The sequence below is a fragment of the Terrapene carolina genome, unplaced genomic scaffold, assembly GCF_002925995.2.
Source record: "Terrapene carolina triunguis isolate 2854851 unplaced genomic scaffold, T_m_triunguis-2.0 Scaffold96, whole genome shotgun sequence".
NCBI classification, from domain to species: Eukaryota; Metazoa; Chordata; order Testudines; family Emydidae; genus Terrapene; species Terrapene triunguis.
This window is the reverse complement of record NW_020664447.1, coordinates 17,649,547-17,668,637: the sequence shown is the minus strand read 5'-3', so window position 1 is coordinate 17,668,637 and position 19,091 is coordinate 17,649,547. Positions and strand designations below refer to the sequence as shown.

The window sequence follows — 19,091 nt, the reverse complement described above, 5'->3', positions numbered from 1 at the left end:
GGACATCTCACGTTGGGCACCCAAAATTAGTAGATACTCCTAACCTTAATATCTCTGTGCCTCCGTTCCCCATCTATAAAATGGGGATAATACCACCCCTCACCTCACAGAGGTGTTATGAAAATCAATTCATTAATATTTATGAAGCACTGTAGTGAGAAGCATCATAGCAAAGTCCATGGGGAAAGTAATAATTCTATCTTTAGAGCAGGGTTTGAATAGTGTGCTGTATATAAGACATGGGGGAGAAAACAAAATATTGAATACTTGCTGATTAAGTTAGTACCATCCATTTTGTGCTCTGAATGAGGCAGGGGTCCTGTGGAGAAATTTGATCATGTAATTAAAGTCTGTATCATAATGCATATGTAGAAGGGGGCTGAATTAAGGTTGCATGGACAATTTTAATTCTTCTTCTCATCCCAAAGTATCATTATAGACACGAGAAGCCAAACAGCGGCATCATTTATTCCTGTTCATGGTTCATTTCTCCATTAAGCTCAGCCTGGTCATGCTCCTGCATATGATGTCCCACAATATAGTTGATGGTCAGTCTCCAGGTCTGAATGACCTTGGTTGCATTGCATTCTTTTCTTTGGCATCTTATCATTCGTCTTCTGCAGTGTCTCCATCTCTGTAATCTCTTTGATTGCAGCCAATCCGGTACTCTTTCACATCCTCCTCTCCCGTCTCTATTTCATTTGTCTTAAAATCATTCCACTTTACCCATGCCATCTACCAAAGAACTCTCCTCTCTACTGCCTCCAGCCTTCTGATGTCAGTTTCATTTAATGGAGCTGCTTCCAGACCATAATACTGTTAGTAAACTGGTTTGATACATTTTCATTTTTATGGATAACAGCTAAACTCTGTGAGTTGGCGTGTTAAAACTTTAATGCTGGCATTTCTTAACTTCTGAGTGCTTGACTTAACAATCTTAATTTTTCTCTGCAAAACTCTAGCTATCTTCAGGAGAGAGAACTGATCTGGATTCAGCTTACAAAGAGCTAGGAGGGGATAAGTGAGATGAATCATCTTCATATGGAACAATTAAAGATTGCTTGAGACATAATTACTGAATAGCATCCCAAGGCTCTGGAGATAGATAAACTGCTGTTAACCTTTTCAGTACCCAAAAATGATGCCATGCTGAATAACCACACAGACTTTACATATCCCCCCATGACCTGACAGCCAATGAATGCTTCTGGGAATGGTCAATGTTTGAATTGTGCCAAGTTCTGTGAGAGACGAGCCCAGCCACGCTTATAAGGGTAGCTTATAAGAAGCTCTGTAGTTCAAGAAAGAGCCGCTTTATCTCTCTTGATGATAGGTCAATGAGAATACTAACCACACCTCTCTGTCTCCTCAGTTCTGGTAGCTAAATTGTAGCACCAGGGGATCAACATGTCCCATTCTCACTGACCAGTGCAGCTACACTGGCTGGGGTGGGAAGTATCTGGGGAGCCTATTGAGGTGATGTGTGCACTGTGTAGAGCTGGGCTCCAGGGTAGAGTTCCCTGTGCACAACTCTGTATTTGGAGGCAGGCTGCAGGATTGGTGGGACAATGGGGATTAAGGTTGTGTAGGGGCTCAAGCAGAATGGAGACCACTAAAACCATGGAAGATGTTCCCAGTTCGTACTCTGGCTACTTAGGCTGTGTGCTGGGCTAAGGTTTTGTCTCATTAGAATGGATGGCTCTGGGTTCATGTTGAATTTTATGTGACATTTTGAAAGTGAGGTAATTTACAGTTTTGCCAGGTCTTTAAATAATGCAATTTCTGGCTTTTAGTGACATTTTGTGGTAGTAACCAAGCCAATTTTAGTGTTGTTTGTTTGTTTATTTATTTTTAAAGACATATTTTTATGGCAGCCAAATACTCCTTTTTCTCACTGGTAAAGCTGACTGGCTGGAAGCTAAGGTCTAGGCCTCTTGTAGACTTTCATGTGGAGAATGGGTGGGGAAGGAGCTTGTCAATGGTTATGAAATTTCAGTTTCCAAATTAAAAACTCAGCCCAGTAATTTTAGCAACACTAAATGAAAATGATCAGTTTTTACCCTGGAGAAATGTGCAGGAGAGGTGAAAATATTGCTGTGCTGCCTCCTCCTGTTATCTAAATTATTTTGGGTTTCCCAATATGTCTGTATTGAATAGGAGAGAACTCTGATCATGTATTGCCACTGCCCTTGCCAGTTATTTTTGCTTTCCTGTGGGACAATAATTGTGTTGCTTGTCTGTCTGCATTGATACTGACGTACACATGGGGAAGAGGAGACTTTCTACAGCTAGCGCTTCTCTGATATGCTAAAAGCCATGAACTTTTGTGGCAATCTATTGACAAAGACCTTTATGAAAGATAAGCAGAGTGAAAACAAAGGATGTTTGTTCTCCACTTGATACAGAGTAGGACATAAGAGGTTAACTACTAATATTACTAATGGGAGTTACAAGGTTCCAAACCCTAATATAGTAATAGTAGCACGAACACCCATATCTTTAAGGAAAAAGTGTTCAATTTAGATAAAAGTAATAGTAATGATTTTCAGGGTTCCTTGGAGCTCCATCAAAATGAAAACAGAATGTGTTGTGCCTTTGTCTTAACGGGATGCTGTCAAGCTAAATCACATGGCCAAATTCCATTTTTCTTACTCAGGTTGAATAATACTTCATGAATAATCCCGTTGGAGTTAATGGGGTTACTCACTGAATAACGTACTACTTAACTGGAGTAAAGGTATCAAGATGTGGCCCATAATAATCATGATAACAGTATCAGCTAATAATCATATATTCTTTTATTCAAACTCAAAATATTAAAAACCTAAATTACAGTAACTCCTCACTTAACATCCTAGTTATGTTCTTGAAAAATGCAACTTTCAGCGAACCCAATTTCCCCATAAGAATTATTGTAAATAGGTGGGGTTAGGTTCCAGGGAAATTTTTTTTGCCAGACAAAAGACATTATATACATATACAGTATAAGTTTTAAATAATTTTAAACAATTTAATACTGTACTCACCGATGTTGATGATGAAGCTTGGTTGAGGCCGGGGCATAGCGGGGTCGGGGCACGAGGGCTTGCCCCGCTCCGCCCACCCGGCGCTTCTGCCAGGGAGCGGGGTCTCGGGGCGGGGGCTTGCTCGCTCCCCATCAGGAGCATTGGGCGGGCAGAATGGGGCAAGCCCCCGCATCTCCACCCTGCTCCCCGTCAGGAGCGCCAAGCGGGGGGAGCCAAACAACGTTATAAGGGAACATTGCAGGACTTTAAAGGAGTATGTTCTCTAACAGGGCAGCGACCTAATAGTGAAACAACATTAACTGGGAGGACGTTAAGTGAGGAGTTACTTGTACTTCTCTTTGTTTATAGTGTTTGCTCTTCACTTGCTGAAGTTCATCCCCATACAGAGGAGCAGGCATATATGCTACTGAAGTTCTATGTATGCTTAGACGGGTTGTAACTGGGACTTTAGAGACTCATCAACCTTGGGTTTGCCCTCTGCATAGGGGTGAATATTGCCCAATGAATAACACTTCCTTGGGCAAATAGTTCTAATGGGCCTGTTTCTTAGTTTTACACCTATGTATCTCCATTGACGTAACTTGATTGACACCAATGTAAGTCAAAACAGAATTGGACCCATTACTGCTGAGTAAGTAAGGGGTTGTCTACATGGGGAACTGTTCCAGAATAGCTATTCCTGATTAACTCCATATTTGGGGGATCTTATTTCAGAATAAGAGAACTTTGAGTGTCTACACATGCAGTTCATCTAGAGTAGTTAATCTGCTTTAAATTCCCACTCTATTTTATTCCAGGTTAATTGTTAATTGTGTAGGTGAGCCCTTAGTACTACGAAGCATGAGAGAGGCTTGAAGAGTCAGGCTCTCAGCCTGGGCAATGAGGTGGTTGATTTCATTTTTGTTCTTGTGCACTAGCACCCACAACAAACACCGTTGTATTTGGGCTCAAAACGCTGAAGGGGACTGTTAACAGTCAAAAATTCATTTTAATGGAAATTTATTTAAATCAAGTTGATGGAAACAGTTCTACTCACCTCCCGTTTTGTTTAATCACTTCCAAAAGAAGAGCAATATCGTAGACAAAAGCTAAGTTGACAGTGTTTCTTTAAAACAATTATATAGATAAAAATAGTTAAAAACCATTATGCATCTTTAACAGATTATGCTATAATCTAAGCATAATACGGTAACTAGACATGGGTACTTTCTTGGGGGGAGGGGGGAGCCTGCTATCTTGAAGTACCCGCAGGGAATAAAAATTAGATGCTACTTTTGAGGCCTCAACATATTGCTTAGTTGCTAAAAATGCAGATTAGTCTTGCCACCAGATGCAATAGATTGTTCACTATGTGAGGGAGGGAAAAGAACTTTATTTTTTATTTCTGACACACCTAATGTTAGGTGATCATGTCATGTGTTGGCTTATGGCATGATGCAACATTGTGTAACAGGACACAAAGGCAAAGCAATGTGACAAAATGTAGTGTCTCAGAAATTACAAAAACATAGAATTATTAGGCACCTGCTAGTTAGTTCTGTAATTCCCAGAAGTATATGAGAGAGTTCCACATCACTATGTACTGAAGCAACCAAAACTGTAGTTGAGCATCTGCTTTTTGGTTTTCCAAAAGGTGCTGTTACTTTTTTCCTGCATTACTTTTATAGTTACAGTTGAATATCCCATTGATCCTTTGAGCTAGAAAAAGATAACCTAGGATCATAGTACTTACAGCCATACTAGTCTATCAAGTCCCTCCCTCCCTGCATTTACAGGAAACTGCTCTTTGAAGCTAGGAATTTTCCTATTGACTTCAATGGGAGCAGGCCCTTGGTCCTAATATAGACAAGTTTTGATGTTCCCACTGTTACATTTATTAAGCTTAGTTCTTGTGCTTTTCAGATCTTGAATTTCTTGAATACCCACACTCTGAGTGAAATCAAAGGGAGCTTTGGATGTGCAAAGAATGCAGGATTGGATCTCAAATGTCAAATAATCATTGTCCAGTCACGAACAATTGAAACACAGAAATGCCTCTCTCCCGTTTGTTTTATCATACAAATGTAATAATGTGTACTCCGAAATCAAAGCTCTTGGGAGGAGGGGGGGGCGGGAATAAACAAGCAAGCCCAGATTTGTGGGAAGAGAATTTTTTGTGTGTCATGATTTTTCTTGTTCTGTGGAGATCTACACAGGTGCTCATTATGCTGCTTGGAAATGTGACACTTCTAGAATTATTTGATAAATGCCCATGATTTGCAAACCTGATATGCTGTACTTTATCTGGAGTGTTGCTTTCCAAGAGCGTACAGGGCTAGTCCTGGAGACAGGACTTTGGGAAGGCATTAGTTGTCTTCGTGAGAAGTAGTGGGGAGGGGAGGAGGAAGGAAATAGTTAAAGATTACTTTTGTGTAATTAATTATGAAGCCAGTATGAAATTAACATTTGTTTTGTACTGCCTCATATTTAGAAGTCGTGCTCCTCTGTGTTACCCTTTTGTTCTTTTAGTGGCAGTGCGTTTAATGTTTTTGATGTGTTGTGAGCACTTGCTTTCAGATGGGATATTCTGTCTTTCTAGTTTTATACTGTCCTAATTGTTTTGAGATGTACTTTTTTTTTTTTTTTAAAAAAGAGTAAACATCAGTGCTGGTGTTATTGCTAAAGGCGAGAAATGCAAAAAGGGAGACACATGTGGCAGTTCTATTTAAATAAAAGCCTATTTTCAGAAACAAAGGCTTATAGAGCAAAAGGGAGCTCTTAGTACCCTGAGCACGTTTGCTGTTACGGATGAACCCTCAGCTATGGATGCTATCAAACTTGTCATATTTTATTCATGAGTTGTGGTGTGCTTGGATGAAATAAGAAAAGCAATGCTCCAAATCATAATTATGGTGTAAAAAGATAAAACCATTATTATTGTGACATTTTTAAAAATTCTTAAATCTCTCAAATAATTCATATAACAACTTACAGGGAATGACTAAGTGTGTTGGCTGTGTTTGATTCTTTTTGTTTCTTTGCAGAATGTAGTACAAAGATACATCCTGAAAGAATCTATAAATGTGTGTGAGAGTATACCCACTCATCTAATACACATGCTTTTAAATTCTTTCAGGATGTCTCTTTTAACAGTGTTCCACAAAGATACACAGATGATATTGAATACAAAAATAATTGTAAAGAGGCTGACAGCAGAAATTACACATCAATAGAAAAGGGCTTTGACAAATATTACTTTCCAAGCTACTATAATACAGTTACTAAATAAAACAAAGCAATCCAGGATTTCATTTGCTTAAGTAGTAATGTGTTGTGAATTTTCTTATATAAAGAAATCATAGGAGGAGAATTGTTATGAAACATGTTCTATAGATAATTTGCTACACATTCTTTGCATATTTCTTAGTTTTGGATTTTCCTTAAGATGAACTAAAATGCTTTTAAAAAAGTAATTTAAAACTCAAATCATTAAGGCCCTGATCCACCAAAGCACATATTTAACTTCAAACATATGAATCATCCTGTTTGATTTCAGTGGGACTACTTATGTGATTAAGAGCTTTGTTGGATCAGGGCCTAAGAAAACACCTGTGTAGACTTAACATTTTAAAATAAATACATTTATAAAAAAAAGTGAGGTTTTTGTTTGCCTGGGCCTGAGTTCAGGGATCTTCGTCTGCTGGAAGAGTTGATGAGCTCACTGAGGTTCAGATTTGTGCAAATGCAAGGGTCTGACTGAGCGGATCCAATTACAGGATTGAGCCTTACTACTTGGGGATCACACTGTGTGTTGATGGACACCACCTGTAATCCTCTTGACTTCAGTGGAATTGCATGGGGGCATAAATCAGTAATGAATGCGAACCATACAGTGCAATGACATGGATTCCTTAAGGAGGTTGGGCCAAATTCAGCCCTGTTGTAATTCCATGGACTGAATTCCTTGGTGCAAGGGCTGTCTTTGTGCTAGACACTGTACAAACATAAAACAGAATGTGGCCTTGGTCCATGACTAGGGTAACTAAGCTCTACAGCAATATAAATAATTTAACTTCTTAAGGGTCTGAGCCAAAGCCTATTGATTTTGATGGCTTTCACTCAAGCCTCAGTCATCAGCTGCATCAGGAGACAGACAGAGCTCTGAACATAGGGAGGTAAGTAAAGAATTACTACTTTTCAAAAAACATATTTTGTTTTAAAATACCTTTATTTGTAATTAACAATAATATAGTGCCTCTATCTGAGCAGTTCAAAGTGCTTTACAATCATGAATGAATTTGCCTCTCAGACCACGTCTGTTATGCATGTTAAGCAGCATTAAATATTGTAATCTCCCTTTTACAGATGGGGAAACTGAATCATAGAAAGATTACAATTTACCCAAGATTCTAAGTAGGTGTGTGGCAGAGGCAGGGGTAGAATGCTGGTATCTTGACTCAAAGATTCAGGAGTTGGCTGTCCTGTCAATATACCAAATTCTGCATTCCATGTGGTCCCACTGACAATTTACAAAGGAGCTTAAGTGAATTAGTCCCCTCAATTGCTATTTAATTTCAGTGGAAATTGGGTGCCTTGGATTCATTTGAAAAGCCCAGGCAGTGTGACTACTTACCTGAGGAAGGCAAGCAGGATTTCTCCTGTGGTGTTCATGTTGAATTTTAGAACCATAAAGCACTACAGAAGCACTAAATATTACCATTAATTTAGGAGATGCCATCCTGTTGGTAACATCCATTGTATAGGGCAATATTTATAGTCTTTCCCTGTAATATCGAGCTGTTCGGCCTAATGGGAATACTTTTTGGTTGCTTAAAATATTCTCTGTTGTTTTTTTGCCTATACCTGCCAGCACATGCTCTTAAAATAAGCTGATATTTTAAAACACAATTCCTTTGTTTCTTACCCATGCGTGGTCAGCCAGCAAATTATGAAGTCATAACGTCAACCCTATCTGAAAATGTTCTTTAAAGGGATGAGGGGAAGTGCCAGGTTGGCCTTGGCAAAAAGCTGGAATAGAAACAGAATTTTCAGTGGCTCACTGTTTGGGGGGGAGGGCTCAGTGGTTTGAGCATTGGCCTGCTAAACCCAGGGTTGTGAGTTCAGTCCTTGAGGGGGGCCATTTAGGGATCTGGGGCAAAAATCTGTCTGGGGATTGGTCCTGCTTTGAGCAGGGGGTTGGACTAGATGACCTCCTGAGGTCCCTTCCAATCCTGATAGTCTATGATTCTAGTATGACATTAATGTTTATCATATTCTAAATTAGATCCCAAACGGACAAGCATTTCAGTGAAAAATATAATAAGTCTGTAATAAACCTTAGAAATCACTGCCTCTTCCCAATGTTGCATACATTGCCTCTGGTGACAGTTCTTCTTGTGATTGTGTTGCCAGGGCGCTGTCTAGTTTCCATAATGCTCTTTAAATACTCATGTGCAAAGTTGGAAAACAATAATTGCAACATTTAGCTTTTGCAGCGATAACGCTACTGTACCTTGTGGGCAATACAGATAAACAGTGGGAAAGACCTTATAATCAGTGAGTCCTGAACTAATTAGCTAACAAGGCATGTAATTTGATTAACTCCTGATTTAAGAGCAGACGATGTGCTTTTAGTGGTACTGTGACTTCTCAAGCATTTTCACTGGCTAAGGAGTAGGTGTTTAGTTTAAGAGATCAAACAATTGCACGTGTCCTAAATAGTTTTGATTTCAGTGCTAGTATCTTTGGGGAAAACAAACAAAAACAAACCTTGCCTCAAAAGACAAGCCCAATAGCCACCTAAAATCTCTGAAACACAGAAGTAACGGGTGGTAAATAAAGCCGACCTACGTGAGGAAAATACCAGTGAGCCACACATTAGTTAATTGCTTGTGGTTGATCTGGAACACTATTATTCCTTCTTGATTCCTCTAGCTCTGCTGATTTTCTGGCCAAATAAATTTTGCAATATAACATACTATCCAGGTCCTCTAGTTGATGGAATGTATGTATTCTTTTGCTGCTGAAGTGCCCTGTTGTTGTTGTTGTTGTTATGTTAGTTCATGTGAGGAAAAATAAATTGAGGGCTCTAGAGATTTGAAGCCCTCTATGTACCTAAACAAGTGCCAGCACCTGCAATGCAGACTTCTCCATAGCATTCTACTAGTGTCTCAACTGTCCCCCACAGGGACCTTTCATTGGTGGGGGCTGAAAGAGGTGGGCATTTTTTTTTCTCCTTACTTCGTATTCATTTCCAAGTCTCATATGAGTAAATACTGCTATGTTTGTCCCAGTGTGCCAAATTTATGTAGTTTAGTTTTGAAATATTGTTGAGGCAACCAAAGGCATTTCTCTTAGACTCTCTGACAGCTACTTAATTAATATGATTTTGGTCATTCTTGCTGGTGCTCAAGTTAGACCAATTTCCCAGAGGTGAAAAGTCAGACATTAATCCACTAAACTAACTAAATTATTGGTTGGGGAGAGACTATGGTTTCATGAGTGGTCTCTTTCGGATATCTTAGTGGCTAAAAATCTTGATTTCTCAGAGTTTGGAATTTGAAATAGCTTCCTTTAAAATAAGATGGCTTTTTATTTCAAATACTAAGTTCATATTGTTAAGAGATACCTAGTCATAAACTAGTTTACAAATGTATGCATATCAGAATGACAGGAAAACCTGAATGTTTAAATCTGGTAAGATAAATTGTCAGGGTAATTTTGCATCATGCAGAAGGAAAGTTTATTTAGAAATAGACTGTTTTCCACCTTCTCTTCTCGAACTGCCTTTGTTGTATAGCCATGGGAACTTACCTTTGAAACATTAGCTGCTCACCCTGGTAATTGCTCCATCCTCTAATTTAATGAAAACCCATTAAACCGAAACAATAATTAAAATGAGACATCATCTCTGTAGGAGGTTTGCATATTAAAATCAGCGAGCATTTCAATGCAGGCAGATCTTATTCTTGAGAAACAGTGTTTGAAGCAACATGTAAAAAGTGATTTATAATGAATAATAATAAATTAGAAAGCTGTGCTGTTGAACATGATGCCCTACTGTTTATTGAATCTGAGCAGAGCTGGCAACACAGATGCCAATAAAGCATTTAAAAAGACTTTTTTCTCACTAGTGAGACCTCCCCCTTAGCTTAGAAGAAGGGCATGCACGTGGCAAGACATATTACATCCAGGTCAGGCCTCTTTACTAATGTGGTTTTATAAGAGTTTTTGTTCTCTCCTGTGAGTAGGCTGGGAATCTGCTTTAAGTGGTTGTTTGCAGACTGTGATGTGTGTGCCTGCTGTACTGGTGTAGACGATGTTGGCAAGCAAGCAGTGATGGGTACCCTAGGTGATGAGTGCCCTAATGAAGACTAATGTGCTGCTTACTGCTCATGTTCCATGCTGCATAGCATGAGCTGCTTTGTGCTGACTCAGAGCTGTATGGGGATAGTAACCTGAGTGCACTAGGGAATCAGGATGGTCATATATACCTGTTCACCTCAGCTCTGGCTGGAGCACATTGCAGATTCCCTCCAGCTCCTATTTAAGATAGAAACTTCCACCCATTGTTTCACTAACACTACAAAAATACACACACCGGCCTGGAGACAGAATCGACCTTTCTGTGGGATGGGGCTCTCCCCCCTTGACTACTCCAAGCCAACTTGGTTTTGCCCACGTTTGGTAGGAAAGAATATCTCCCTGAGGCTTTTCTCCTTTTGGCAGCAAAATGAACCATCACTGGTGACAATCCCTGTGGTTGGTGTTTTTGTCCTTGCATAGCCTTTTGCAGCTCTTTGAGAGTATTGCCTTTTCTAAGGAACTTTTTTGTAATGGAAAGGAGGGATGATGTTCCTCTGAAACATCTCTATTTCCACCTTTGCTACTTCCATTAAAAGTCTTGTGTTGGGGTGAGCTGGATTTTGCTTTTGGATCCCTTAGAAAGGGTTGTGATGAGTCACATTGTCATCTCCCAAGAGATACAAGGGCTCCTAAGATGTGGCTGTCCAGGGAACAAGGATCTGAGCTTAATATTCACATGTCCAACACGACTCCTGCCTGACCAGTCTCTTGTCCCAATACTAAGTAACTAATCTTATCTGAAAAGCTGAATACAAACAGGGTGATTTCACTATTTTAAGTAATTATAAAAATGAATGTTGACTTAAAAATTTAAAGTTTATTGCTGATGCACAAAATAATGGTATCTTCTTACAAGGTGGGCAGGGGTGAACAAGTTAAAATAGGCAACAAAGGAACACTGCGCATAAAAGCCAGTACTCTGAGCCCTGGGCTACACTACGAGTTTAGGTCGAATTTAGCAGCGTTAGATCGATTTAATCCTGCACCCATCCACACGACAAAGCCATTTTTGTCGACTTAAAGGGCTCTTAAAATCGATTTCTGTACTCCTCCCCGACAAGGGGTTTAGTGCTGAAATCGACATCTCCAGGTCGAATTTGGTGTAGTGTGGACGCAATTCGATGGTATTGGCCTCCAGGAGCTATCCCAGAGTGCTCCATTGTGACCGCTCTGGACAGCACTTTGAACTCAGATGCACTAGCCAGGTACACAGGAAAAGCCCCGGGAACTTTTGAATTTCATTTCCTGTTTGGCCAGCGTGGTGAACTCAGCAGCGCAGGTGACCATGCAGTCCCCCCAGAATGTTTCTACGCTCCCCCATCATCTCCGTCCCTGAGGTTATCACAGATTAGAAGACGAAAAAAATGCACTCGTGACGACATGTTTTCCAAGCTCATGCAGTCCTCCCGCACTGATAGGGCACAGCGTAATGCATGGAGACATTCAGTGGCAGAGGCAGGAAAGAATTGCTGTGTTTGCTTAATGGCAAAAGTATCATGCCTCGCTAGCGATCCTGCCCGAGCCAGGTCGCTGTGTCACATGCACTCTGTGCTGTGTCAGCCTAGGCAGGGGCATGACACTTTGTGAGCAGGAAGGCTGTAGATATAGACATTGCATTAGGTAGCTTCTGTAGCTAGAGAAAACATTCCTGTGCATTTGGCAAAGTCTGTGGCAAAAAAAAGAGAAGCCCCATAGTGTAGTGGTTATCACGTTCACCTAACATGCGAAACATCCCTGGTTCAAAACCGGGCGGAAACAGGTCACGGTTCCTTTTTCTGACTCCCCTCCTGCCTTTTTAGTCTTAGAACAGACCGTGCCGTGAAACTTTACTTTGAATTATATCAATTATGAGTTAAATAATATGGAAGCTCTCTCTAAGTTATAGTCCCGAGTTCCTTTCAGCTGCTCTGATAAATTAATGTTTTTGTTAGGGGCGGGGGAAAATTTTCATGAAGCCTTTTATAGGGACTAAATGTTATCTAGGACTCTGAAATAATCTTAACGTGGCCCATAGAGTGCAATCCTTCGTTCTGGATTTGTCATTCCACAAGTTGAACTGCTCCTTACTACTGTCCAGGCTTCATGAGCCATTGGAGCAAGGGGCAGGCTGGGGTAGGTGCGACTGCACGGTGCTGCCGGCTGGGAGAGCAGCCTGAGGCAGAAGCCTCCAGCTCGCATGATATTCCAGGCAGGACTGAATCTCCATGAGACGAATGACCTGGAGTCACTCCCATTTGGTGCTCTAAGAGGAGGATAGCCATGTCTGTCCAGGCACCCCTGATCGACCTCACTGAGGTCTGCCAGCTGAGCAGACCCCGGCTGGCAGGAGCCGGCGGGCTGAGCCGCTCAGACCCGGCGGCGGGACCCCGGAAAAAAAGGCGCGAAATGATTGTCTGCCATTGCTTTCACGGAAGGAGGGAGGGAGGGGGGACCTGAGGACATACCCCAAACCACCTGCGACAAAGTTTTTGCCCCATCAGGCATTGGGAGCTTAACGCAGATTTCCAATGGGCAGCAGAGACTGTGGGAACTGTGGGATAGCTACCCACAGTGCACCACTCTGTAAATCGATGCTAGCTGCGGTAGTGAGGATGCACTCCGCCGACTTAAAGCGCTTAGTGTGGACATACGCAATAGACTGTATAAAATATAATTCTAAAAAATCGACTTCTATAAAATTGACCTAATTTCATAGTGTAGACATACCCTGAGATTTGAGGTTTTAGTTTCACTGTCCAGTTTGGCAGTCATTGAAACCCAAGCTCTGATTTTGCAAACTTCTGCTTGCTTATCCAGATCTTTTATGAGCGTGATGGAATGGAACACCAAGCAGTCTGAGTATAAATGGTCCATACAGGTGATCTTGAAAATATATTGAATCAAGCAGCTTTCAAATGGATTGGGGTTAGCGGTATAGCAATAAACTCTCCATGCACTGAAAAAAGAAACGAATCAGAAAGAGGCGCTTTAGTATTTTCCCAGACAGGATATTTCAGAACATAGTATAACTATTGAAAGTCATTTAAGACCAGATCATGTCATCTTTACTCACAGGAGCAATTCCTGTAGTCTCATTAACTCCAGTGGGAGTGTTTGTTTGAGGAAAGATTACTCACCAGAATAAGGATTGTTCACGTGAATTAAAGTTGCAGGGTTGGGACCACAATTGTTACACATTTCTTCCATTGCTTGTAGTACTGGGAACCACGGATTTGAATGGAGTACAGGCACTGATGTTGTGAAATGACACCTTCAGAGAATTTGTTCCACTGTGTTAGCCACTTTTGTCCTTTCCCTACTAATTTTGTCCACTTCTATTTGGGGTCATTTTACAGAAGCCAACCTGGCTCTTTTGATTTACTTCCTTGTTGGGGGTTATAACATCCTCTGGTATGTAAGTGGAAAAGCTCTAAGGATATTTTAGTTGCTGTGAACTGGGGAGAGTTGAGACCATGATGAGTCCATCAGAAATATATGGGCTGAGGGCCAAATTTGGATCCTAAGTGCTTTTAAGGCCTGAGCCTGTGAGATGCTGAGCTCCCCTAATTCCACCTAATTTAAAAGAGCACGGGCTCTCATCACCTCACAGGATCAAGCACTTATTGCAGATACTGTCTGTCTTGCTGTCTTTATCCTCCTCAATTTCTCCAATCACTGTATCTGAACACCCCCTACTCATTAAGAGTCTGATTCTTTGCCCATTGAAGTCAGTGGCACAGCTTCCAGGCCCTACTGTAACACTATAGGAACATTGTTTACGTGGACCTATATTTTGGCTGTCAGAACTACTCAGTGCCAGCAGCATGATCAATTCCAGTGTGGAAAAGGTGTTTAGGGTATTAAGGATATGTGCTTATGCATATGGGCCACTATCCACTGTGTCTCTGGCCATGAAAGAACTGTGGAGTGTGAGCATCGCAGGTTGAAAGAAGAACAACATAACTTGCATGTTGTGGTCTCTTGTGCATTGCTTTTCCGATGATGTCCTATGTGGAGTTTGAATTTGGCTCCGTATTTTGGGCTTTGTGTTCGTCTCAGTGCGTAGTTTCCTTTATTAGATTTATAACAGTTTTCAGGTAGGCCACATTTTTGGGTTTAAATGACTTGACACTCACTTAATAGGCAAGTGATGGCAGCCCAAATATGTCTGATTAGCATCCATAATAATTATGAAGGATTTAATAAAATATACAGATGAGTATTTCAGATTTATTTGACACTAACAGAACAGTAGAGGCATTAAGCTAGTTATACTGTGTATATGTCAAGACAGAGCTTAACAAAGTGTTAAATGTCGGCAGACATTTAACCATTCCGCATTATGTATTGGTACATTTCCTAATTAGTATGTTCTCTGTGTCTTTAAACCCCCTGACAACAACTCCATCAACTCAGAGGATTTCACCAGAATTTGGCAAAATAGGAACGAACCCGTACTAAATCCCACAATTTGAAATTTATTTGGAGGTGCTTTAAGATGCTAAACACCATTGATAATTGCAGTTAATGCATACTGCTAATTCAGACAGTAAGTGGTGATCTCTTATGCTAAAAAGTAACGTTGCTCAGCATATTGACATTTCCTTTTAGAATTTTAGAATCCCATATTTTTTTAAACAAAAGAATCTTCTGTTTCTTTGCTTTGTTCAAGGTAGAAATCTCCCTCAGTAGATCCTTAGAGAAGGCTTATGATACCAATTTGTGCTTTCAAATAAATATACAGAGCTGCTTATTCACCTAGGTTTGATTTGAGAAACACGGTGACATGTTTAAAGAAACCCCCAAACACCCAACATTTCAAATTAAAAAAACACATAGCAGGGCATGAGAAAGTCAGATCTTCATCTCTTTGTTTTTTGCTGAGGTTGCATTATCATTCAAGTGTGAAGTAATATTTCATTGAAGATGACTAGATAAAACAATACTCTATATTACACAGAAAAGAATAGCACTTTATTACAAGGAGCCAGTCATTTTTTATAGATAATGTAAAAATTATTTTCCCCCTATGGGCAGCTATGTCCCTCCCTCCCCCCCGAGTTAAAATTGACGGAAAATAGAACTCTGAGCGTACAATACTTACAATTCATTTGAATGATATTTTGTCTAGAGATCAGGTAAAACACAGAAGACGGCTCAAAACCAGATGATGTACATGACAACCATGTGGACTGAATATATACACGTTCTTTTTTTAGCAATATAGGATCAGATCCTGCAATCCGATCCATGTAGTTGGATCCCTGCACATATGTGAAGTCCACTTGAACTAGAGAGAACTGTACACAAGCACACTCACTTGTCCACCTGTATGAGTCAGATGGCAGGATTGGGAGTCATATTTACCAGTCAGCCCTTAAAAATAAGCTCTCTGTTTCCAATATAGTGTATGTCAATTATGTTAAAAAGTGTGTCCATAATCTTTTCCATGTCAGAAAGTATGTTCCATTGCTAATGTAAGGCTTTCTCCTGCAAACACTCAACTACAAAGGCTAGTGGTCAGTAGGATTATTCATGGTAATAACAATATACGTGGTAGCTAAGTGTTTGCAGGATTTGGCCCTTACAAGTTATTTTCCCTTTTCAAGAATATACTGTAACAGTGGTCTAAAACTCTATATTAATATTGTTCCAGTGGTTTGAGCCATTATTCTAGAAAACTGTAGTATTTTACATCCATGTTGTATATTCATTTTAAAAGTAGCTGAATGCATAAGAGAGTAAGTAAAATATAAGATTATGACATATTCATGCACTATTAGAAGACACGGGAATATAATATTACATTTCAAAGTGTTTTTCTAAAATGAAGGCTCAGTGTATTGAAACTCAAACCATATGGATTAACAAAAAACATTCTTGAGGTAAATATCCTCATTTTGTTCTGGGTCATTTAATGACCTGGAGATTTAGGATTCTGCAAAGATTCTCTGAAATTTGCCAATGAAAATGTCCCTTACAAAACTACCATTGTTTTTAGTGTGAATTCATTATTACTTCAAAAATGGTTTGAATGTCATATTCTCTTTTTTTTGTTTTTGTTTGTTTGTTTGGCAGGATTTTCATGATATTGAAATATTTTGGAAACTTCAAATCAAAGAGCAAAAATCTTTTATTTTCAAAGTTTTGGGATTTTGTACTGAATTTTTCACACCTTAGTGGCCCAGACTAATTCCTGGTGTAATTGTGCTGGCTTTAATTTTATGTCCATTTTGCTCCACAGTTTGATGACTGGATCAGCAGACTGATGGTTTAAAAAAAATTGAACTGTCCTTTCTATACCTTTTTTTTTTATAATGGATTAAATATGAATTGAGTTAATTTATTGGGTATGGGAGCATGGAAGACCTTCATGGAGGATATCCTCATGTTCTCAAGGAGGCAGCTGAATACTAATTGACATTTGGATGTACACATTTATATCCCCTGCAGCTAGGTTTTAAAAAGAACTAGGTAATTTTATGACCATTCATAACATTTGTAGCTATGCAAGCTAAACTAAGATAATGATATGGATAATCAAATCTCCAGTTTAAGGTCATAAGCTGGTCACCTACAGTGGACAGGAAGGATTCCCCCCCCCCCCCCCATGGTAGTGTAGAATTTGCTGGCTATATTAGAGATTTTTTTCTGAAGCTTCATGATTTTGACAGGATACAAGACTAGACAGACTAATAGTCTGTATGGTGAATCTTAGGGGTGAGTTTGAGCCAATGGACCAGATTTTTAAAACTGATTAGTGATTTTGGATGCTCCACTTGAAATACCTTAAGTATGCTGGATTTTGAGTGGGGGAGTGGACAGCATGTTCTGAAACTGACTGCTTTAAGACTTTTCAGATTGGGCACCCCAAAACTGAGGTACCCCAAATCACTAGTCAGGTTTAAAAATCTTGAGCACAGAATTTGGATTCTCTCCATGGAATGGAGTTCCCTCAAAGTTAAGGGGTATTTAGGTATCAAATTTTTTTTCTGGGCCCATCTTCTGTTGTTCTCTTGGGTCCAATAAACATAATTTTATGACAGTACATTAGCTTCTTTATAGTGAGGCTCTATGCTGTAAATTTCATCATTTTTTTGTCCATTACCCTACAGCACTTACACTGGACCAGATCCTTCAATAGTGCTACTCTGATTTATACTAGTTGAGGAACTGAGCCAGAATGTTTGGCTTCAAAGAAAGCCTTTCCAAAGAAGCAGCACTTGGCTTTTTAATTGGTAATGGCATTTGGGAAAAGAAAGTGACACAGGCCCCGAAAATGTGTGACAAAGTGCCAGCATGAAAGACATGACAAAACAAAATAGCAGAGGAGGGTGAAATGATGCGTGATTCATTCCTTTAACAGATTTTCAGTGTTCCCTTCCCTTTCATTATTCACCATCGGTGTGCAATAAGAAATGGTGAGATAGCAGTGGGTGCGTTAGAACAGAGGTGACTTTGGGTCTAAGAAGAGTGGTGAATGGGAAGGCATGCCACTGATGGACAGCAGCAGAATTAGCAAGACTGAAACATCTCTGGCCCTACCTGATCAGAGTGTAGATTAATAAATATTGTATGAGCTGTCACACATTGCTTGTTTAAACTGAGAAATCCCAGAAATGATAGTGTATTGCAAGCATGTCTTGAATTTATTTTTTTGGGCAAAGGCATAGCTATATAGCATTATTAGCAATAATACATCTCTGCCCTACACAGTGCAAGGACAGGGTCCCTCACATATATTGTGGAGAGATGGTAACTGACTCAATGGAAAATTGAAATCGGAGCTTGGTAAGTGGCATTGGGAGCAGGCAGTTCCTGAGATTCCTTGGAATTTAGGAGATTATTTATCTGACTGCAGCACACATTATTTACAGCAACTTAATCTGCTCGCAGCAGACCCAAATTGCTTAGCATCCTGTCAAAATTTCTGTCAGAAAATCAGTGGCTGGCCAATTGTGAACTTGTCCAAGTGACAAGTGGGCACAGTGACAGAGATGGCATTTTGGGTTTTCACATTGAATGAATGCAGCTGTAGCGTGCGGTAGGCGACTCTTGAAAATGAAAAATATTGATGGGGAGAGGAAAGTTAAAAAGTGTAATCTGAATCCTTCAGACTTAGCATTTTTACTGTGCCATTGTGTTTTTTCCTTCCCCTTTTCTTCTTGTCAATGAAACTCTTAGATGTAGAAAGAGAAATCCATGCAGCGCCCCACGTGAGCGAGAAGTTAATTCAACTCTTTCGGAATAAAAGTGAGTTCACGTTTCTGGCCACCCTGCAACAGCGGGCATCAACTTCTGGAGTTGTACTGTCCATCCGAGAGTTGGAGCACAGGTAAGAGGAAATCTCTTCTTTGCTGAAAGCTTCACTTTTCTTCTATAGCAGAAGTATCTCTGCACTTAATGGTCTAGCATGACATTGAGCTAAAGTAGTTGATGAAACATCTGAAGTGACAGTCAAAGTCTCTGTTTCATAGATTTCAGTCAGCTAATTTTTTGTTAAAACAAAAGGAGGCAGGATACTTTATTCGGTAAAATACTTCGTATTACTTTTGATCTTTTAGTTACTTTTAAGCCAACGAGGTAAATAATAATAATAATTATTATTAATGGAGATATCCCATCTCCTAGAACTGAAAGGTCATCGAGTCCAGCCCTCTGCCTTCACTAGCAGGACCAAGTACTGATTTTGCCCCAGATCCCCAAGTGGCCCCCTCAAGGATTGAACTCCCAACCCTGGGT

The 19,091-nt window shown here is 40.0% G+C and overlaps 1 protein-coding gene across 1 annotated transcript in view; it reads left to right on the top strand.

Annotated features, from left to right (window-relative positions):
- The window catches only part of NELL1 (neural EGFL like 1), a 437,981-nt gene that overhangs the window by 12,290 nt on the left and 406,600 nt on the right, over window positions 1-19,091 (top strand). The window contains exon 3 of the mRNA XM_026651341.1: window positions 18,534-18,684. Within this exon, the coding sequence (XP_026507126.1) occupies window positions 18,534-18,684 (151 nt within the window). The remainder of the gene's footprint in view (window positions 1-18,533; window positions 18,685-19,091) is intronic.